Raw genomic sequence first — 22,748 nt, 5'->3', positions numbered from 1 at the left:
GCCTCTCTTCTGGGTGAACAGCCAGGCACAGGGTGCTCTTCCCTGCTTCACCCCCTGGGCAGCAAGCTGGTTGGTCGCCTTCTGGGAAGACCGGTTCATATGAACCAAAGGGAATTGAAGCTGTAATTACCTGTCTTGCACACAAGGGTGTGTAGTTAAGTCATGCAAACCTGCCATTCCCAAGACAAAGCACCTGAGGCCCTAAGGCCAAGGTCGAGGACTGTGTCTCCTTGGAGTGGCCTCTGGTGCCTGACACGGAGACACTGCTCAGCAGGTGTGGTTAGATACACCAGGGTGGGGGGGGGGTAGGCGGGGGGTGGGTGGCTGTGGCGGAGGGTATGAAGGGGCTGGGTGTGGGTCCATCTATTTTTTTTTAAATGCCTACAGCACCTGGTCTTCCTAGGTGGTCTCCCATCCAAGTACTAACTAGGCCTGACCCTGCTTAGCTTCCGAGATCAGATGAGATTGGGGACGTTTATGGTGGCATGGCTGTAGATGGGTGTGGGTCCATCTAGGGCAGGGTCAGGATGCAGCCAGAGGAGGGAACAGTGGCGAAGAGCATGGTCCTCACTGGTAAGCAGTTTGCTTTGAGTCCAGCTCTGTGCCTTTCTAGTGGTAGACATGTCCCTTAACTTTTCCACGTTCTAGTTTCCCTTATCCATAAAATGGGGATAATGACAGTGTCTACCTCAGGAGATCAGGGTGTGGGTTAAATGAAATCATGCATTTGAAGCCTTCAGGCAGTGCCTGGAGGATGGTGACTATTCTCACTGCGTAGGGGCTTGGTGGGGGCAGACTACAAGGTCAGGGCACTGGGGCTGTGCTCTCCTACCAGTCAGGTCTCAATTTCCCCATAGGCTCTAGGGCCCCTTTCAGCTGCAGCCCTCAGTGATTTACCCCAGAGAACCACTGGAGAGTGTTGGGGAGGGGAGGGATTTGAAGTAACATTTACAGGATCCTCCTTTGTCAGGGCTCCTGGGCCAAGAGAGGAAGGGTCTCAGAAGGTTTGGTGGCTGGCTTGGTATTTCCAGAGCAGCTGAATTGTTGTCAACACCCCTGTTCCCCTCCAGGGCTGGATTGTGTGTGTGTGTGTGTGTGTGTGTGTGTGTGTGTGTGTGTGTCTAAATTGCCAGTTTCCTCCACCAAACTGGGGTCCTAAACTAGATACCCACTTCCATTCCTTCCTGCAGGGCCAGGCCGACAGGGAGCCCCACAGTTTGTAAATGTAATCAACCTTGAGGTCGCTGGCATCCACAGGTGCAATTAGCATGCCCATCTGTTAATCTCTGATTAATGATGTTTACAAACACGGGACCCCACTCAGGGTGCTGCTCAGCCCCTTCCTCCCTGGCCAGGAGGCAGGGGTCTTCCAAGCACCCACCACCACCACTTCAGTCCTCCTCAGCCAGTGCCCCTCTCCACCCCTCCCCAGGCAATGGGCAGAGCTGTGGGTCCCTCCTTGGAGCCCTTCGGCCCCACTCTCAGCACACGTGGAAAGGAGACACAGAGCACACAAGGGACTGCGAGGCTTGGTTGTGGGTCTGGGATTCTGTTCTTTTTTCTAGTTCTGGAACTTTTAGGACACATGATGTGCTGGATTTGCTTCCTTTATTCACACCAGCTCCAGCCCTGGGGCCACACACAAACATACTTGCCTTCCTGGAGGCATGGGCCCACTCCCATGCCCCCCAGGGTCAGGCTCCCAACCTGTTCCCAGATGGGAACATTTCCACCCCCATCTGCCTTCCTGCTGAGGACCTCATTAAATCATGTCAGAAGCACAGTAGCAAAAGCATTAAGAATACAGACTTCTGAGTCGAACAGTCCCAGATCCAAATGTTGGCTCTACCTCAGGCCAGTCAACTGATTAAGTCTCAGATTGTCTATCTACAAAATGGAGATAAGAATAAGACCATGCATGTTGTTGTGAGGGTTAATGATGTATGAAAAGGACTTAGCACAGTGCCTGGGACACAGTAGGTGCTCAATAAATGTGAGGGTTCCTTTTTTTTTATTGCAGTGAAAATAATGATGAAAGGTATCTGAAGCAACAAAGATGCCTAAGGATATCCCCTTCTCCTCTCACCCCACTCCCTGGGGAGAAGGGCAGGTCCCAGCTCATTACTAGTGGGGGCTGGGGTGGAGGTGTCAGATTGGAATCACTCCTGGCTCTGTTCGCAGCTTCTCTGTTTCATTAACACCTCCCTGGTGGGCTTCAGCTCATCCTGCTGGGGGAGGTGCTCCAGAAAGTTCTAACTGCCTACTCCCCAGCCCAGAGCTCAGTGCTTCTCACTCCTAGGTTTATGCTCAAAACCCACATAGGGTTTTATGTGGGGAGAAGGGGCACCAGCCAGGGGGATGTCACTGTCCCCTCCCTCCTAAGTCCTAGAAGCCTGAGACTACCCCTTATTTTACTTTCCCCATCAAACTCTCATTCAGAGGTTCTAGTCCCTCCATCCCCACCGCTTCCCAAGCTGGCCACTTCTTCCTTTCAAATCGGCATGTACAGCACGGTTTTGGGTTCTAGTCCTGACCTACCTCTTCCTAGCTGGGTGACCTAAGGCATATTGCTTTTCCTCTAGGGTATCTGTTGCGTCTTCTGTGAATGAGGATACCAGCACCTAAGCAGGGTAGCACAGTGCCTGGTAAGTTGTAACCCTTCACTCGTGGCGGCCATTGTTATTTTACAGATACAACAACTGCTCTGAGAATTGTCTTTCTAAAACGCAGAATCTCATTTAGCCAACTGGGGTCGGGGAGCAGGGCCAGAGCCCTGAGGACCATTCACACGTTCAGAGAAGCAAGAAAGGGTGTGAGCTCTGCCCCAGTTTACTGTCCCAGTTTCTACCCCAGACTGGGAAAAGGAGTGGGGCCGGCTGTTGAATCGGGACCAGGAGATTTATACTCCGGGCTCTGCGAAGGCTGCCTCTAAGCAAGGTTCCCCTCCACTGCACTCCAAGAAGGATTCTTATGGAAATGCCTTGTCCTTAGCCCCGCCGTGCCCTCTCTGTCACAGTATTCTATTTCAGAGAAAACCCTTCAGCAGCTGCAGCGGTTAGGAAGGAGCGCTGCGCCCGCCTCCCCCCCCCCACCCCGCTGAACTTGGCCCCTTCTGCTTTCTCCCTCCGCCTCTGCACCTCTCTCCCCTCCTCGGGTTTATGGCTTTTTTTTGCTGAAGTATGTGGGTATCAGAAGGGAGACTCCATGAAAGGTGGTGCCTTCCATGATTTATCTGAAACCTCAAAAAAAAAAAAAAAATGTCAGTGGGCTGAACAGTTTCCTTTAGAAGAAACCGAGGTGGAAGTCAGCAGATGAAGGAGGTGGTCTGACAGTGGACTTGGTCCCTTCTTGCAAGTAGCCTTACTGCCCCCCACAACCCTTTACAACTCCCCCTTGGCCCCCACAGGCCTCTGCAGACACGAAATCCTGATCCTCTTCCTTCAGACTATCAAGGAAGAAATTCCCAGGTTTCAGCACAGGGCCAGACACATCCTGGGTGTTTAAAAACGATGAATGGGTCCTGTAGTGGGTTGAAGAGGCAAATCTTTCAGCACATTTCCAGCTGGCCCTGACCTTCTACTTTCTGAGGAGGCAAGACACAAATGAGCCCCAGCCACAGCTGCTCTTGATTCTCTGAAACAAAAGAGCTAGTGGAGGGCTGAGGGGATGCTCTGTGGGCCGCCTCTGCTCTACCCCTGCTGAGGCCCACTTGCATCTGGGCCTTGCACGGAAGCCCCTCCTATAGATGGGGGCACTAGCCATGGGCCAGGCACTGCAAGGGGCTGGATCTTGTTTAAATCGGGGAGCCCTGGGACCAACATATACAACAGTCTCACTGTGATGGATATGGGCTCCGGAAGCTGTGTGCTTGGAGCAGGGTGATGATGATGATGATGATGGTACTTACATTTATTATGTACTTACCATGTGCTAACAGTTGTACATGCTTCCTCTCATTTAATCTTTATGATGTTTTGGAGTAGGCACTGTTACTACCATAGGCTTAGAGATAAGAAATTGAGGCTCATAGGGATTGTGTAACTTGGCCAAAGTCATGCTCTTGCAATCAGAAGGGTGTGGGAGAGAGGGAGGTAAGAGAGAGGGGTAGGGAGCTGTGGTTGGAAGAAAGGAAACTGTAGTCCAAGCATCTGCTGGGAGGCCTGCTGCTGAGGAGGCCAAGTCAGATCTGCACAAAGCCACCCTCCCCATGCAATACCACCCCATCTACTTCCCCTTTCTTCCCCTAAACCAGCTTGACAAGCTCTCAGTAGGGCATCCCAGTGGAGGGAGGTAGGGGCACCTCTACCAGCTCCCCACTCAGCTGTGGGTGGTATGCCCAGGCGGAGAGGCCGGAAGTGACAGCTCAGGGCTACTGTGGGATGTGGCAAAAGGTTTTGACTTCCAAAGACACCTGACTTGGGTTTAAATTCTGTCTCTGCTGCCATACCTAAAGGCTCAGGGCCAGGTCAAGTTTTTTAACCTCTGAGCTTAGTTTCTTCCCCATAAAATGGTGCCAAAGACCTCTTTCTCCCAGGGTTGTGCTGGGGTTTAAGAGAAGATGCCCTTGGTACATGGTAGGCTACTTCAATAACTTCTTTGCTTGCCTCTTCTTTCTCCCTTTTCAGGGGCTTCCTTGGGTCTACTGCCTCTTTGCCCTTCCTAGCTCAAGGTTTGGTGCCTCCCTTCCCTCTCTACTATTCTTCTGTTTTCTGTTTTTTGATTACTTCTGTCTTGTCTGCCTGCTATGGCTGGGTCACTGAAGTATCCCTGTTACTCCTCCCTTTCTGGGACTATGTCTCCTCATCCTTCTCCTTGACTCTTCCCTGGTTTCTGAAACCCCAGGGGCTGATCAATGGCAACTGCTGATTATCGATTAGGGTGGGCATCCAAGTGTGGCTGCCGGAAGCCAATATTGATGGACAGAATTGGTGCCCAAACTGGATGGAATGGCAGTTGGGGTGCCTGGGGCTTCTAGGGATGGGGCTTCCCCTCCCCTGCTAGGACCAGAGAGTAGGAGTCCTTAAAGCTGCAGATCCTGCTAGAGATGGGAGTGAAGGGTGGGCTAGAGGGTCTCTGAGGACAGAAGGCCAAGGCTTAGTTCATGCCATCATTTAATAAGGATTTATTGGGCACCTACTGTATGCCAGCTAGGGGCACAGCAGTGAACAAGTCAGCAGAAATCAATGAGAGAATGCTCACAGCAACCCTGTGAATTAGATTCTTTCATTACCCTGTTGTAGAATTGGAAACACTGAGATTTGGAGAGGCATTTGGCAACTTGCTCCAAGTTAGGCAGCTCAGAAACGGTAGAGCTGGGACTGAAACCGAATTCTGTCTGAATCCAAAATCATTGCTTTTTTCTTCTTTTTTGGTTCATATTATTGTGCAACAAATCTACAGGCCTTTTTCACCTTGCAGAATTGAAACTCTATATCCATTAAGCAACAACTCCTCATTCTTCTCCCCCAGCTCCTGACAATCACCATTCCATTTTCTGTTTCTATCAGTTTGACAACTTTAGATACTCATATGACTGGCTTATTTCATTTAGCATAATGTCTTCAAGGTCCATCCATGTTGTAACATGTGACAGGATTTCCTTCCTTTTTTAAGGCAGAATAATATTCCATTGTATGCATATACTACATTTGTTTATCCATTCATAGGTTGATGTATACTTGGATTGCCCCCATCTCTTGGCTACTGTAAATAATGCTTCAATGAACATGTGCGTGCAAATATCTCTGAGATCCTGTTTTCAGTTCTTTTGGATGTATACCTAGAAGTTATTTCTATTTTTAATTTTTATGCGGAACATACCGTTTGCCATAGTGGCTGCACCATTTTACAGTCTCTCCACAGTCTCACCAACATTTGTTGTTTTCTTTTTTTTTTTTTTTTTTGATGGTAGCCATCCTATTGGGTGTGAGGTGTTATCTCATTGTGGTTTTAATATGCATTCCTGTAGTGATTAGTGATGTTAAACATCTTATGCTTTTGGCCATTGCATATCATCCTTGGAGAAATGTTCACTCAGTTTTTATCAGGTTATTTTTTGTTTGTTATTGTTGAGTTGTGGTTCGTTATAGTTTTTGGATAGTAACCCCATATCAGATAATGATTTGCAAATACTTTTTCCTATTTTGTAGGTTGCATTTTCTCTCTGTTAATTGTGTTCTCTGATGCAGAGAAGTTTTAAATTTTGATGTAGTCCAATTTATCTATTTTTTCTTTTGTTGCTTGTGCTTTTGTTATTATATTCAAGAAATTGCCAAGTCCATCCAAAAAATGGTTGCTTTTAACCACTCTTCTCTGCTATCACAATTCTGCTGAAACCCTCAGGTGTATGGGAGGGAATGAGATTGGATAGTTTGCATCAGTTGAGGGAACGAGGAAGTGGTTAGCTAGGTAAATGGAAGCCCCTTAGTTGTTGGTGGTGATAGGGTGGGGGGGGGCAGTGGCCATGGTATTCAAATTACAGAGGGGCTTTCATGGGGCAGAGCAGTGACCCGGAGGGCAGGATTTGGACCAGTGGGAGGCTCAAGACAACAGATAGTGTCTCATTCTAACCGGATTCCAGAGGGTAAATGGGGTACTTTGGAGGTAGTGAGCTGTCACTGGAGGAGCGAAAGCACTCAGATGACCATGCAGGTAGGATGTCGCATAGGGGCTTCAGGCAGAGGATATTAAGGTTGGGTTTATGGCCTCTGATCCCTTCTATGATTCAGTAAGAAAGGAGGGAGCTCGAAGCTTCAGCCGGTGGGGTAGGGCAGGTAGGGTTGCAACTGACAAATGTCCTCTGCTCTGTGCCTGAGGAAGTCTTTCGATTTGAGGTGGAGCTGTGGAAGGGATTCCCTGAGTTTCTGTCACCTGGAGCCTGAACCCAAGCTCTGACCCAGGTGGCCCAAGGACTGTGGCGCCCTGGGCTGGAAGAGTGGAGAGAGAAGGTGTGGCTCCTTCATTGCCTGCAAGGTGCTGCTTGTGAGCAAAATGGAGGAAATACAGACTTAGAGCCTAGCAGACCTTGGTGCAGGTGCTGCCTCAGGCACTCACTGGCTGGGTGGCTTTGAGAAGTTTATTTAACTTCTCTGATCCCCGTTTTCCTCTTCTGAGCAAGGGGCCATCTCTTGCAGGGTTTTCTGTAGAATGACGGTCGGTACCAGGTGTCTGGAGCCTGGCAGGTGTGCATTAAACTGTAGTGATCAGAGTTAACCCACTGATACCACCTCTCACCACCCTCTGAAGCCAATAACCCTGAGCGAGCTGCATAACCTCCACCCTCTGCTGATCACTTCCCACTGTTCTTGGCTTCTGAGCTGAGTGGACCTCAGCCCCTCATTCCTTCTGAAGGCTGGGAATTCAGACTCCTGGATCCAGAACCCAGCTCTGCTGTGGTGAACACCCAAGCTGGCCTAGGGGCCCTCTCTGGGCCTAGTGGGCGGGGCTGGGTGGCAGCCTGCTATCCTGTCTATCTCTTGGTCCTCTGTCTCTGCCTGTCCCTGCTGGCCCTGGAGCTTCCTCACTCTTGGTTGCCTAGTTGCTTCCAGCCCTGCTACTCGTGCCCCCTGTTCATCCTCATACATTTCACCCAGAAATCTCTCCCCCATATGACTCCCAGCCCAGCTCATTGTGGAGAAAACTCAAATCTCATTAAAGACCATTGATTTTCCTCCAAATTTGCTCTGAGTACACTTTGGGGCTCCTTGATGTTACTGCCTCTTCCCACCTTCAGCCCCTCAGCCACCACTGTATCTTTACCAGGGGAAGAGAAGGGCACTAGGCTGGCAAGCAGTGTGGAGGGCTAGAGAGAGAGAGAGAGAGACAGAGAGAGACAGAGAGAGAGAGAGAGAGAGTGAGAGAGAGCGAGAGAGAGAGCGAGAGAGAGAGCGAGAGAGAGAGCTGTCTGCCAGAGCCCCCAGCCCACTCTGGCCCTTCAGTGTGGCAAGAGTCTGGATATGCCACTGATTTCTGGGGAGTGAGCATTTCTCTGTCTGGCGGCCCCCATCTCCTATAGGGTTTGGGCAGAGGGGTGTGTATTTCTGTGTCTGTATGTTTGTATTGGTGTCAGGCTCTGATTGCCTGTGTCTGTTTGTCCATGGGCGTCAGTGGTATGTCTCTATCTGTGTCTGTCTGTCTCTGTATATGTGCATACATCTTAAGTGTGTGTGTGTGTGCGCGCGCGCGCGCGTGTGTTTGCATGAATGCAGTACAGGGTGGGAGCTGGGCTTGCTGTTGAACTCTGTAAGGGCCTTGATTTGTGTTAAACTCAAGATATGGTTCTCTTAACAAGGGCCAAGGGCTAGGTGGAGATCTGGAGGGACATAGCTTCTCTGTCATTTCAATTCCACCTCTGCTGCCTCTTTGCCATCTTCAAAGTGAACACCTTGCTGGCTTTGTTGGGGTGTTAGATTTGGGGTTTGGGGGCTGGTGGAAAAGATTTGCAGCCTGATGATGGTATGGGGGGGGGGTCGGTCATGAGCTCCCTCCTGTCGCCTTGGTCTGAACTAAGAGCCCCAGCTGGCTGTTTGTAGAGTTGAATGGACATATAGTCACCTGTGAGTCAGGAGAGAATGTGTTAGGCAAGAAGATTGGGCAGCAAGGGTACTAGGGAGAAGGTGTGGTATGGGGGGCACGCCCGTCTGCCTGGGCCATGTTCCTAGCATAATGTCATACATGAAGGTCAGCCTTAATAGGGAAAAAAGTCACAAACGGAGGCCCTTTGGCCTTCATGGGGTGAAGTGGCTTGTGGCCTCACTGTAGGCCAAGCCGCTTGCCTCTAGCCTACTTGCAAGGATTGGAGGTCATTTGTGATTTTGTGGACTGGGCTTCAAAGCCCTGGGACATTACTGAGATGCTTCAGGGAGCAGCCTTGTTGGGGCCTCCTCCAAATTTGGGGGTGGGATGGTTTCTGGGTGTGCGGCCTCAACGAAGCCTTGCCTGCTACCCTCGTCCCAGCCCTGCACAGGCGTGTTGTGTGAGCTCATGGTTGTGCATGTGTGTTCTCCCCAAGGCCTCTGCCGGGGAGCTGGGAGCAGCTCTCTGGGTTCTGGGGACAGGCCAGATTTATGGTGCTGGGAGAAATATTTAGGCCTGAGACAGTTTGGTTGTGTTAATTATGGAAATCTAAAGATAATCTATATTTAATGCTGAATTTTGTCAAATTTGCTAAAGAATTAGGAGAGCGTGTGCAAACAGTGACACTTCAATGAAGAACAAGGTGCAATTAAACTCTGAAATTTACAGTGGAATAATTGGAGAGCATGACAAATATAGTTATCAGTGGCAACTAATTAGGGGTCTGCTCGAGGTTTCTGGGCTTGATTAATCTTGCCTAGATGCTAATAAGTTATGCTAGGCAGCTGATACCATTTGTCCCCTCCTTCTTTCCACTCTCTTCCAGTGCACTTGAGGGGTGAGGATGTGACCTATTTGGTCCATCCCTCTGTACAGCCTGGTCTAAAGGGGAGAATGGGGGCACCACAGCTCCTGTGCTGAGACCCCCCCCCCCTCCGATCCCCAATTAAGGATGGCATGAACACCTTGAGCTGCCCATGCTCAGGCATCCTGGGGTTTCCCTGGTTGGTAAGTTCTCCTTGGTGTCGCACTTGAGGCTCGTCGTGATTGGGGAAGAGGAGATTGGAGGCTGACTTTTTGGGTCTAGTTGAGCTTCAGTGCGTTGGATTTGTCCCCTGGCTCAGTCCGACTCCCATCTCCATGCCTTGTGGAAAGGGGCTCTGAAAGCTCCTGCTCTGACCCAGGGTAGATCCCATGCACACCCTTCTTTGGCCAGACCACCCCCCCTTCCTTTCCTCTCAGGCCTCTGCTAATCTTTGCTACTGACTGTGGCCAAGTCCTTGCTCCGTTGATTAAAACTGAGGCTTGAGTTGGGGTTGCTGCCAGGTCCAGCTGTATGACCTGCTGTCCTTGTCAGCCTTGAGGAGCCCACCCCGAGGGGTCTCTGTGATTAGCCAAGAGGAAGAAGTGACCTCTCAAGAACTCTCCCTTCCACCACTCACCTTTTCCTCAGAAGTTTTCCTGACTTCCAGGTCTCCCACCTTGGGTCCTCTATGGCAATGGGACATGGACCCCATCCTGAGCAGCCCCTTACTATCTCCAGCCTTGGCTTAATGTCATCTGGCAAAAGGCATGGAGACCCAGATTGCCAGACTCAGATGAGGTTCTTGAATCTAAAATGGAAAGTTAGATGAACTGCTATTTTTGTGACTGTCTTAGATACACCAGAACTCTCAAAGCATGAGCTTTTGTGAGTGTGTGTGTCATAGGAGCCTGGGACCCCAATGTGGCCGGTTGAGAGGACTGCTAGGAGGGGATGCAGGAGGGGACAGGGCCTCTAGAATGCCTCCTGTGGTATCTGAGCAAGAGTGGTCCTCCTCTTAGAAGAAGGGGCATTGCTTCTTTGAGGCCTCAGTTTCCCTTCCTGCTGATGGCCTGAGGAGTTTTGGGGTCAAACACACTTGGGCTTATGTCCTGGCTCTGGGGACCCTGGGCTGTTCCTAATCATGTTAAGTCTAGGTTTCCTTTTTGTGGAACAGGGATAATTACTTTAGGACACTTGTCCCCAAGGTCACCAGGACCTCAGTAAAGGGCTGGTAGCTGAGCAGGCCCTCAGTATATGGGGCTACCTCTCCACTCTCTCTTCCCTTCCTTTCCAGAGACCCCCCTCACTCTTTCAGGGCACTTGCATACTTTTTAATTTAATTTAATTTAATTTTTATGCCCACAGCACCTGGTCTTCCTAGGTGGTCTCCCATCCAAGTACTAACTAGGCCTGACCCTGCTTAGCTTCCGAGATCAAATGAGATTGGGCACGTTCAGGGTGGCATGGCCGTAGGCATACCTTTTAAATCAGTACTAGGGCCCTGACTGCAAGGGGGTTGGCGTGGGAACCAGAGCCCAGACCTTTGCCCTCCTTGCCACCTGCCTCAGACCAGCAACCACACAGCTGGAGGCCTGGTGTGCATGGTAAAAACGGGCTTGTGGGGTCTCTAGCCAGGTCTTGAGGTGTTACTGTTATTCACAGTGTGCTGGGAGGAGGTGGCTCTAATAGCCTTCTCACCTCCACTCTCTCTATAAACAATATGCCTAAAATGCAAATGAGATCATATCCTGCCCCTGCTCAGAAACCTTCAATGGCTCTTGTTGCCTTCAGGGGAAAGTGCACACTTTCTAGCTTCAGGGTCAAAGCTATTTGGAATTTGCCCTACTCTGGCTCCTACTTCCTCTTGGGCCTCTTGAAGTCCCTTTGCTCTACCAGTCCCCCTACCCCTTCAAACTCCCTCAGCACCTGACAGTCTGAGACTTTTATTGAAGCAGTTTTCAGTGTCTGAAATGCCTTCTCTTCTTATCCCATCACCATGTCCACCTTCCAGGAGACCCAGCTTAAGTCTTACCACCTCCCGAAGCCTCCCCCGATGTTCCCAGTCACATCTGGCGTTCCTCCCCAACTCTTATTGGAATTCCCTCCTGTTACATAGTTGTCCCTTGTGGCTGTGTCGCACCAGAGGGTGAGAGATGCTGTGGGCACAAGCAAAATGGACCCCCAGCATTGGCCGCACCCCTCCTTGGGCCTGTCTCTAGACTTCAGGGTCGGAGGATTTGGGGTGGGGAGGAGGGTGTTTTGTTCCCTTCTCTGCAGAGCTAACACCCTTTGAGATTTGGGTGAAAATATAGAGCTAGCTTCTTAAGTTTGCAAGTTGACCAGTCACCACTGACATCCTGGGTCCCCAGAGTAAGGCTTAGGTGACCCATTTTACAGATGGAGAAACATGTCTTGGTCATTGCTTAATCAGGCAGAGACTGGCAAGTCACTGGTACAGACTGCATTGTACAAACTGAGGACTGGAGCAGATTTGTTGAGAGTGATGAGGCCTGAGGCGGGGAAGTCGGGACCCAAACCCAGGCCCCTCTGACTTTTAGGTTACCAATTTTTCCTCCACACCAGTTTTTCTAATGAACCGAGACCCTGGTCTAGTCCATCCTTGTCATTGTCACAGCCTCTAGCTTTGAGGTAACTGAGAATGGTGCCTCAGGCTTCAGACTCCAGCCCCCAAATCCTCAAGTGCTGTGTGTCTGTGGACAGAGTACTAGTCCCCCTGAGCCACAGCTTTCTACAAAATGGTCACCAGATGCTTAGTCCTTTCTTTGCAGGATTATCGTGCGATGAAATAAGAAGATGGGTGCAAAGGCTTCTCTCCCCTATGATGGACCCCCTGCAAACTTGGGCTGGGATATTCCCCCAGGGGCTCTTGGTCTGTCACTTGGAGCTGGGAGGGGGAATACAAACACCCACAGGTCTTGTTCAGCCCTTCTCTGGGGGAACAAGAGAGATCTGTGGGTCTCCTTTCTCAAGAGCCTCCAACCCTTGCTGCTACTGGAAGTGATCAGGGCTCTTGTCGCCATGGCAACGTGGGCAGGCCGCCTGCAGGGCCTTCCTTGCCAGCTCCGTTGACCTCACTTAGGATGATTACCTTTTGGCAAATAAAATAATTGTGTTAATAAAGAGGCTGTTCGCCCCCTCATCCCCCACCCCGCTTAGCCTGTTCCCCATCCCCACTCTGGAGGTAAGAGGTTCCCCAACCAGTTACCTTGCCTTACTCTTAAATAAGTTGTTGACTGAGACCTGACTGGGTTTTAATTTTTGCCAATTTTAACCATCTCCCACCCTCCCCATCTTGCCTTCTGCCTTCCTGCCCTAACGTCTTTGTCGAAGTTGCACAATTTCAATAATACTGCTCTTCCTGTCTTTCTTCGACATGGCTTTGAACACCCATTGGGCCTCTTGAGCTACCATAATAATGAATTCTGTTTCTCGAGGGCCTGCTGCGTGTTGCACCCTGTACAAGAGCCTTAAAAACTGTCCTCTCTTTAATCCCTATAACAACTGTGCAAGTCAGGAGCTTTGGTACCACTTCACAGAGGGGGAAACTGAGGCTCTGAGAGAGAAAATGGTTGTTTTGACAGGGCTAGAAAACTAGGGCGGTCCAGCCCAGTCTGGAGAAGGGGCTCTCCTAGCAGGCTGTGGTCGTTTGGCCTGGGATATTTAGTTCACCTGCTGGCTGATACGTCTTCGCCATTGCTCAGTGCTGGGCTGGGCTTCAAGAGAGGAACAGGTCCTACAGGTTGAGAGGAGATGGACATAGCCATAGAAAATGGACAGGCAAGATACAGTGTGACCAGTGCTCTGAGACCAAGAGAACGATGGAGACCCAGCTTGAGGTGCTGTGGAAGCAGATGCCACCACAGAGGTCCCGAAGGGGAGGATGAGACTGGCAATTGTGGAGCCTCTGGTTAGTGGCTGACTCTTTGCGGGTGTCACGTGTTAGCTCACATGATGCTTGTTATAACCCCATTTCACAGATGAGAATAGCAAGGCTCAGAAAGCTTAGGTGAATTTTTCAAGGTCACACAGCTGGTACAGAGAAAGGATTCAAACCCAGATTAGCCTGACCTCCCTGCCTGCGCTCAGTGCTTGTTTGACTTCATCATGCTGTCTGCCAGGTCAAGGATGGAGAGAGAAACAGAGAGACGGAGGGAGGGAGAAAACCACGAAATAAATACAGTCCCTGTATACAGGGTGGGGCCTCTTGGATGTCTAATGATCCAACAGCCGCATTTCATTATTTGAGGCTCTTGTTAAAAATGGACTTGCCAAAGAGGGCTTATCAAAATCATGGCTAATTTGGGAAGTTTACGTTTTACCAGTGAACATAAAATAATGTAATGTGATTAGGCTATTTGAAAGCTCATTTTAAGCCTCACAAATAATTATTAAGTCAGTACTGTCCTTGTGTTAGGTCAAAGCTTTCAAATTGTAAGGGACTGTTCTCACTGGATTCTGGGGCCTGTCTGTGGCTGGAGGAATAGTGTCATCTGGACGTAACATCAGCAGTCTGGATTTGAGGCCTTTGTAAGTATGAGTCCCAGGCTAGAGATCCCACCTCGTCTTCACCTTCCAGCTCCATGAGAGGCCCTGCCCCAGACAAAGTGGCTGGGCTTGGATGGCAGGGCCAGGCAGGGGCTGGTGTGCCTGCCAGGTACACTAGGTGGCGCCCTGATATTGCTCAATCATTTGAGTGTCTGGTTGTACAGTGATCAGAGGGTCAGGTCTGGGTGACTTTGAGGGGTAGCCGGTCTCGCTGGACTTGGCACCTTGGCCTAGGACTAGGCGAGGGGGCACTGGAGGTGGAAGAGGTCAGGCTGGAGGTCAGGAGCACCGTTCCTCCCCCTTGCGACTCCTGGTCATCCATGGAGTTCCAAGTAGTGGAGGCTGAAACAGTAGCAGGTGGAGGGACAGAGAGACCAAAGGAGCTGTGTTTGAGTGGAGGTGAGGGCGAGAGGGCAGAGCTGCCCAGCAGTGTGTGGGTGACCCTGAGCCAGCTGAGGGCAGGGGGAAAGCTGTCCTCTCATTGGCCGTTAAAGTCAGGGGTTCTAATCCCAGGGCCCACCTGAAGGTGGAGCTTGCCCATTTACTTGCCCTTGGACCCCTGGGCAGGTAAGAGGCTGGGGAGGGGAGTATGTGAAATGCCTCCAGCTATTAAAGGAAGCCTCGGGAGCTGCCTGTGAGGGAACAGCTTTGCTGAGGGCCAGATGTAGGAATAGGACCCAAAAAGCTTTGGATTCTTGTCCTTGTTTAACTGTGTCCTAGCCATGTGACTGTGAGCAAGTTACCCAGACCCCTGCGTCATTCTCCATGAAATGGAGATAATTCTCAGAGTAGCTGGGAAGCTCAGATGAGATAGTGCACACAGAGATGCTCAGTATGCCGACATGAGGCGTCTCTCTTGCTCTGTCAGTTTGCATCTCTTTCCTGCCTACAGGCCCAGTAAATTCTATGCTGTTGACTGATTAACCCCCGGGGGGTGGAGGCAGCTAGAGTTGTCTGTGTTCCAAAGGGGGCTTTCAAAACCTCACTCTGTGGAGGACCATCACGGAGAGAGCCCCTCCTTCATATTTCAGCATTTTCCCTGTTTAGAAAAACGGGGCCACACCACACACCTGTCCTGTGTCTCACTCCCTGCAGTGCCCTCTCTGTATGTCTGGGGTTCTAAGGGATCTAGAGAGAAAGGGGAACCTTGGCATCCCCTTGGGGTAGAAGGAAGTAGGGGGGCAGACCTACTCCAGGCCTCTTTTCCAGCAGGCTGCTTTCCCAACTCCCTTTTATCTGGTACAGGTGGGGAAACTGAGGCAAGGGGGAAACCACTGGGACAAATCACAAATCCTCGACTGCAGGTTGGTGTAGGGAGTGAGTTGGTGAATTGACTTCCCAGCCTTCTTAGGGGATCTTGGGATCTGTGACCCTGAACTTCCAGGGAAGAGGTGTCAAATGGTTGGCTGGAGACACACAAGGAGTGAGGAGAGAGAAGGGCAGGAATAGTCTGGGGAGGAGTAAGTCAAGGATAGGGGCAGTGGGATCAGACTTATTCAGTCAACAGATATTCCGCAAATGTTTAGTGAGCACCTTATTTTGTCAGACACTGTTAGGTATTGGGGACTCAGGAGACCCAATAAACAAGGTCCCCACCCTGGGAGAAGGTTCATAGAGTCAGGCTGCTAGGGGCTGGACTCCAAGTTGCCTCCCCAAATCGCCTAACATCTCTAAGTCCCTGTTTCATCATCTGTAAAATGGGATAATAATGATGCCTGTCTCCTCATGGGACTATTGTGAATGTTAGATGCATGGAAAGTGCTTAGCACTGGGCCTGGCATTGAATCAATATGAACTGCTGTGGGTTTTGTCAGTGTTATTATGATCACTAGCTCTGGAGAGTGTGACCTTGAGTAAATTGCTCACCGTCCTTGAACTTTGGGTTCCTCATCTAAGAAATGGGTTCATAACATCTGCCCTGCCCACCTTACAGGACCCTGATGTGAGGTTTAAACCAATTAAGATAATGCATGGGGAAGGGTCAGTTGAAAGTGTGTGTATATGTTTGTGTTATCGAAGACCCCAGCATTTGTGCTTTATCTATCCTGCAGGTGGCCTGAGCTCAAGTAACTTGTCAGATGCATGTGTGGTGGCCTGGCAGTTCATGTGGCATGGGCAAAGGCCTCTATTCCTGGGGCCTTGTGACTGGAACTGAGGCCCTGGGAGAGGTGTGGAATTGAGGACCAGGCTGAGAACTGCAGCATTTCTCCAAAGGCCTGGGGAAGTCAAGAAATAAATCTCAGAAACTGAGTGGAGATTAGCCCTTCTCCACACCCTAACTCTGGGCTGGGAGCTAGGCAGGGCTGTCTGCCAAAGTCAGAGGGTCCTCTCTCCCCTCTGTGAGCATCATCTTCCCTGTGAGCCTCTCTCTCCCCCACCAACTTCTCCCTCCAGGCCTAATTCCTGCTGCCAAGCTATAGAACAACCTAGGGAAAAATAACACAGTGGGGCTCTAGCCCAGAGGTTTTTGATGTCTGCACCTCCCTGGTCACCTCCATTAGTGCTCATTAGTGCCCGGGGCTCCCCAACCACCTTTCCTGCCTAACTAGGTGGCAGAGTGGCGGAGCCAGCCAGAGTTCATCTTGGACAGGGGCTGAAAAAGCAAAGGACTGGGAGAGGAGTCTCCCATCTGGGAGAATGAGGATTGGGGGCCGCTCTCCCTCCCCATGAAGAGAGCTAGCTATAGGAAAGAGCACGGGTGTTGGGGTCAGCCAGCCGGGGTTCTGATCCTTTACTAGCTGGGTGTGTGCCAGGCAAGATGAGATGTAATGGAACCTACTCTGTGGTGTGGATATGCGACTTTCATAGGATAACTGTGTGAGGCACCTCAGACTATGAATCCAAGCTTCATCGATAGGGTCCGTTAACTAGGATTTGGGCCATTTTGTGGCCTCCCTTCTTTCTGCCCCAACTGCGTAGTTCATTTATGGATTGATTAGGTGAAAGGCATCATGGGAATGAACAAAATGACAGTTGAGGGATAGGGTGTGAGCAGAAAATCCCAAAGTCTGTTTCCTTTCTAAGATAGCTGAGAAGAAAAAGAGCTTTTTTGGCTGGGGGATTCCAAAAAGGCCTCATGAAAGAGGGAGTAATATTAAACTAGGTTTCTCAGGGGCTCCTGCTAACTGACAGGTGGAGAAGGGAAGGAAGACCTGGTGGAAGGAATGGCATGGGCAAAGGCCTGGAGGTGGGAAGGCTGGGCACACATCACAAAACTGCAAATAGGCTGCTTTCCTAGAGCAAAGGGTGAGTGAGATAAAACTGAAAGGGAATTGTCCCAAATTCCTGGATTATTCAAGGAAAAGTAGAATGCATTGGGAAGAGAGTAGGAGGCTGAATTATTTGCACACTTACTAAAATGTTCTTTCAAATCCCCGGATGTGCTCTGCTCCCTCAGAGTGGCCCACCTTCGTTTCCCTTCCCCTCCAGAATGACAGGCTCAAAGAACGACAGTGAAAAAATTTGTTCTTCCATGAAGAACATTCCATTCCTTTCTTCATACTCCTCTCCCTCAGCTTCACATTGTGTTGTAACCCAATTCCCACTCCTCAGAGAAAGAAGGTGGTGTAGGAGGAAGATTGGTGGGGGACAGATGGTCCCCAAACTGTCCTCAGGTAATAAGGAGGGATGGCCTGTGCTGCAGGTGTCCGGGGCCATGGTCCATCCTTGGGTCCCTCAAGGCAGATACACATGGGGGAGGATCCTGTTCTCTGCCAGAAATACTTATGTCAAATGACTATATCGAACTGGGCTCACAAGCCTCTTCATTCTTTTTGGACACTGAAGGAAGGAGGTGGTGTTTGGGCAGCAGAGATGGAAGAAAGAGAGCGAGGAGGAGAGGGGGTGAGAGGAGAGCGGGGAGGAGGCGGCGGCTCGCTGGCAGAGCAGCTCATTTTATTTTCTGGTTCCGGGTGCAGGCTGGCAGCGCCTGTCCCTAACTGACAGCGGGCAGGAGGCAAGAATGCGGGCTAAGGGAAAAGGCAAGGTGGGCCTATTCCCCTCCCAGCTCTGGCTCTCTCTGCCTCTCCTTCCCCCTCTGTCTTGACAAGAAAAATCCCATGTGGCTCCTTGGGCTTCTCTGTGCTTCCCATGAGCTGCACAGGATGGATGCAGATGACTTTTATTCCTTCTGGTTTTAGATTTCTCGTGCCTGGTTACTGAGTGTGGCTTTGGTCAAATTTTGGGGGGACTGGCCCCCCATAGATGAAGAGCCTACATTTCTTTCTCCCTTCATTCTTCCAGAACCTAGCCAGCCCTTGATGGGCCACCTGTCCTCCAGGAGGAATCTTCAAGGCTCCAGAGCCCCATCTCCCAAATCAGGCCCTGTCTTTTTTTTTTAAATGGACTTACTCCAAAAAGGATCTAAAAAAACTTTAATTTCTAAACATTCACTTTCCAATCAGTATTTTCTAGATTTTTACTCCCTTCAGGGGCATTTTTGTCACTGAGGACCTTACAGGTCCCGAGCACGGTGACCTGACTTAGCCTTCCCACAACGTTGGGTACAGGCGGTGATCTCTGTACAAATGAACGGCCGAGGCACGTGTGCAGCATTAACAGCCACGTCCAGGTTTGAACCCGGTCCTCCCCTGCACTGGTGCAGGGCTCTTTCTCCGGGGCAGCATGCTCTCCTGCTTGCGTTTCCTGCTTTCACCTAACATCCACTCACAGAAACATGTTCGGGGTGGCAGAGCCCAGTCTTGTCATTGTAATGGCCACGTGGTGTCCTGTCATGCTGATGGCTTGTCACTTTGGTCACTCCCTCACTGTTGGGTATGTGAGGGTGTCTAATTTCTTACTGTAATAAATGCAACTGCTGTAACTATTTTGTTCAAATCGCTTCCATTGTCATCGTCATCTCTAGTACGTTCGTGCGTGTGTTCAGGAGTGACACCTGGGGCTCTGCCTCTCAGCCGGGGTTGGGTGGTGCTCAGTGCTTGGAATCTTGACCTAGAGTATAATCAGTACAGAGATGGGTGACAGCCACCTCTTGGGGAGGATCTGGATTCATCTCCACCCAGAGGAGGTTACAACAACTCCTTTGGGAGCCGGCATATTAGTGCAGTGTAAATTCTGTGTGTGCAGGCGAGGCCCAGCCTGGACCCACTTCACCAATATACAACACGCTCATCCTCAGCATTACTAGAGCCACCAGCACATCAAAAACCAAGGGCTGACTTGACCCAGAGTGTAAATCTGCCTCAGACATTGGCGGCGGAATTTAATATTAGCCAAATGGCCAACGTCGTCAATAGGTGGCTTAACATAGAACTGCTAATGTATTTCCCCAAACAGGTAACAAGATTTAGAGACTGAACATGGTTAAATGACATAACCATAAAGTTCAGTCTTTAGCCACAATATGTCTGTTTAGGGCAAAACATACATTTTATGAATAAAGTGGTTAATTTGAAAAAAGGGACCAACTACTGGAAGAAACTCTTATTCCAGTCCTAGTGGAAGGGAGGTTGGCAGTTCAGATGGTGAATTCAGTTGAAAAGTTAGATGGCCCTCTGGGGGCCTCTTATGAGGTGGCAAAGGAGGGAAGCAGAGGGCATCCGTCACTGTGGAGGGACAAGGAAGGGACAGATCTTCCCAATCCAGGAGGAGGTGAAGGCACAGAGCAGGAAGGGACGTGCCTGGGGTCAGGATTGGATTCCTGTGGAGTTCTAAGCATCTGAGCCAAGCTGCCTCCTGGTTTTGCAAAGCATGGATATTAATAAGGGTGATTAGTAATCATGACGTGTGAATAATAAGGGGGTGGTTAATTGTCCTGGTTATGATGAACAGCAGTCACTGGGAGAGGGTGGGGGAGTTGGGACCCCCCGGCACACACACACACACACTCACGTGTGAACTATTCTTGGCTGCTGCTTATGAGACTGCAGAGCCAGCAAGCTAGAGGGTTATCAGTATTTTTAAAAAATCGAACCTAATAAGGCAGAATTTAAAAATTCATTTATAATTTCCTTTTCTATAATTACAAAAGAACATGTGTTCCCAGCAGAAAATTTGGAAAATGCAGAAATATTAAGTAAGTAAAAACCACTCTAAATATTTTGGTATCTATCTGTCTGTTCTTCTATGTGTACATAAATATAGCCATAAGCTATATTTAAAACAAAATATAATCAGAATTATGTTCTGCATGGTAACTTTTTAAAATTTCTTTTTATTTTTTTTAATACCTACAGCACCTGGTCTTCCTTGGTGGTCTCCCATCCTAGTACTAACCAGGTCCAACCCTGCTTAGATTTCAAGATCAGACAGGATTGGACTTGTTCAGGGTAGCATGGCCGTAGACTGGTAACTTTTTTTTTAACTTACAAATATTTCATATACACTTCTCTATACCATTTAATAGTCTTTGAGACTGATTTTTTTTTTTTTTTTTTTAATGAGGGAAACAATACTTCGGACAAAAGGAAACCCACTAGAAAAGAAGTCCATACTTTCTCACCTCCTCCTTGGAGAGGCTGAGGGTTTTCAGGACCACAGGAGGGCGAAACCAGGATGGGCAGGGTTGCCCAGCCGGCCCCTGTGGATTAGGAGTGTGGCATGGAAGCGGGCAGGGCTGCTTCAGAATCTGAGCTTTATGGAGGAAAGTATCTTCAGAAAACATGTTTTTTCTTTTTCACACTCGGTCGAGATTAGACAATAGCCAGACCCTTCATAAGGCACAACTAGAGCCCAATGCCAGTGTTAGTACATGGTCTTAGAGACATTTTGACTGTTCTTAGCCTCTGTTTTTCCATCTGTATGTAGATGAAACAGTCCCTCTCTTTTGCCTGCCTCCTGGAGGGCTATCACCAAGGGCTGAGACACAAGTCCACTTAGGAAGTTGAAGAATATTGACTCTGGGGCTCCCATCAAATGGAAAGAGAGCAAACCTCCAGGTTATGGATCAGGGACCACCTGTGTGACCTGAGGGAAGTGCATTTTCTCTTTGAAATTGACTTTCTCCATGTGGGAATTGCAGAACTGCACTTGGCAGTCTCTAGTACCCTTTAAGCTTTCAGTTCTGAACTTCAGCTTCCTCTGACTGGCCAAGCTGGGTCCTGCTACAGACCTTCTGGACACCTGGCCAGTGCCAGGGTGAGGGAGGACCAATAACACCACTGCTTCGGGGGCCTTGTTCTTGGGAAGGTTACAACTGGAGACACAGTGCCTCTGTCCCTTAGTTGGGCCATTGTGGAGAGAACATCTGGTTTGACGGCGATGAGGGATTTTTTTCATTCTTCCTAAAAATGGGAGAGAAATCACGTGACAGTGACTGTTGGCCTGATCTCAGGGGCTTTCCTGCCAACACAAGAAGCCTTAGCTCCACAGAGCTCTGAGGCCAGCTACTTCTACCTCTGCATTGCTTGGTACCCCCAGCATTCATGGACCGAGTAGGGGCTCACCATAGGACTCCTGGAACTTGCGTACTTGTCACATGTTAGTACTCTTATGTAATTTTCATTTACTCATTAATTCATCCACTCAGTAAATGAGAATGACCCATGATCTAGTCATTCATAGCATTCCCACTACCTACATGCAAGGTGCTTCACTTCCCTGTCCTCAATGTCCTCATCTGTAAAATGGGTCTATTATAGTGATGCCTATCTTGTAGTGTTGATGGAAGGAAGTTTAAAGTGTGCTTAAAACAATGCCTGGAATATAGTCGGTGCTCAATAACTATCATCTATCATTGTGGTCATCATCGTTACTGCTACTACTGTTATGTGTCAGGTGCTGTGGATAAAGAGATGACTAGAATGACTGAGACACACTTCCTGCTCTCAGGGAGTGCAAACTCAGCTGCAGTAAGCCCTCAAGTCTGGACAGTGTGTGCTTTGGGAGTACACAAAGAAGTGAGCACCTCCTTCTGGTGAGTAAGATTTTGAGAGGCAGGTTCTCCCTTCTTCCCCCACCCCCACAGCTGTAGTTCCTCCAAGATGTGGCCCCCAACACCTTGCCCAGTGTGCCGTGATCCTCCAGTCCTTAAAAAGCCAGGCCAGCTCCTCCCCCAGTTGCCCCCTGCTGCTACAGCACGCTGCCTGTTTGGAGAGGTGACAAAAGATTAAAATTAAAGCTAAATTAAAAAGAAGATTCCCATTTCCTCTCCCCACCGCACTTTCCACCTTAATTTTATCGCATCTTCCTTCTCGTTTTATTGACTTTTAGAAGCATGGCCACAAGATTTAGTGTAGAGCAGGAGGGGAGGTAATAAATGTGGTCCTCCTCTCGCCTCCAATTAATATGCTGTCAGGGACTGGGGCAGGGGGGAAGAAGGGAGCCCCTTCTGGGCGTGAAGCCGGAGGAGGAGGGAAGCTCCAAGACCACAGAGGTGGGGGAAATACCCCAAGGTAGGGGTGATGGTTGCTTTTGGCTTTTGTCTCCTCCCTGGACCCGTTGCCTGGTGACCCAGAGAAGAGAATCAGTCCAAACTGTGCTAATCAGGCCAGAAAACAGAAATTGGAATGTACGGGCTCCCTGGTCTGGCGTTCCAAACAACTCCAGGACTCTCCCTTCCCCCAAACTCCACCTGCATTTCCTGGAACAAGGATCACCCACCAAACAGATCTTTACTTAATTTTATCTTGTGTCATGCTCTGTTGGTGCAAGGTAGTTTTTCTTCCTCTTGCCACCCTCCCTCTTCTCTTCCTCTCTTTTTTTTTGCTGCCTCCACCCCCAGCCCAGTCTCTAATATCATTTTCACCAATACACGGTGATACTACATGTTTGTAAATTTTTTTTTTTTTGACCCTAATGGTTCTGGTTTCCCCTCAGTATTAAAGCAGAACAAAACAGAGGTAAG

The 22,748-nt window shown here is 49.6% G+C and overlaps 1 protein-coding gene and 3 pseudogenes across 4 annotated transcripts in view; 1 reads left to right on the top strand and 3 right to left on the bottom strand.

Annotated features, from left to right (window-relative positions):
- The window catches only part of MRM1 (mitochondrial rRNA methyltransferase 1), a 78,871-nt gene that overhangs the window by 7,039 nt on the left and 49,084 nt on the right, over nt 1-22,748 (top strand). For 2 of the 4 annotated variants that reach the window (XR_004951290.1, XM_036222301.1), the window contains exon 6: nt 2,583-2,645. Coding sequence is in view for 3 of the 4 variants with exons in the window: in XM_036222301.1 (XP_036078194.1) it covers nt 2,583-2,625 (43 nt within the window). In the remaining variant the exon portion in view is untranslated. Of the gene's footprint in view, nt 1-2,582; nt 2,646-13,814; nt 18,768-22,748 lie in introns of those variants that run through there. The other 2 variants (XM_016143336.2, XM_036222302.1) reach the window with 2 other exon arrangements.
- On the bottom strand, nt 379-497 carry LOC118604721 (annotated as a pseudogene).
- LOC118604290 lies at nt 10,736-10,854 on the bottom strand (annotated as a pseudogene).
- LOC118604525 lies at nt 20,131-20,249 on the bottom strand (annotated as a pseudogene).

This window comes from Rousettus aegyptiacus, unplaced genomic scaffold (genome assembly GCF_014176215.1).
Source record: "Rousettus aegyptiacus isolate mRouAeg1 unplaced genomic scaffold, mRouAeg1.p scaffold_m13_p_6, whole genome shotgun sequence".
Taxonomy (NCBI): domain Eukaryota; kingdom Metazoa; phylum Chordata; class Mammalia; order Chiroptera; family Pteropodidae; genus Rousettus; species Rousettus aegyptiacus.
The sequence above is the reverse complement of the archived record's forward strand: the minus strand, read 5'-3'. Positions and strand labels throughout refer to the sequence as shown.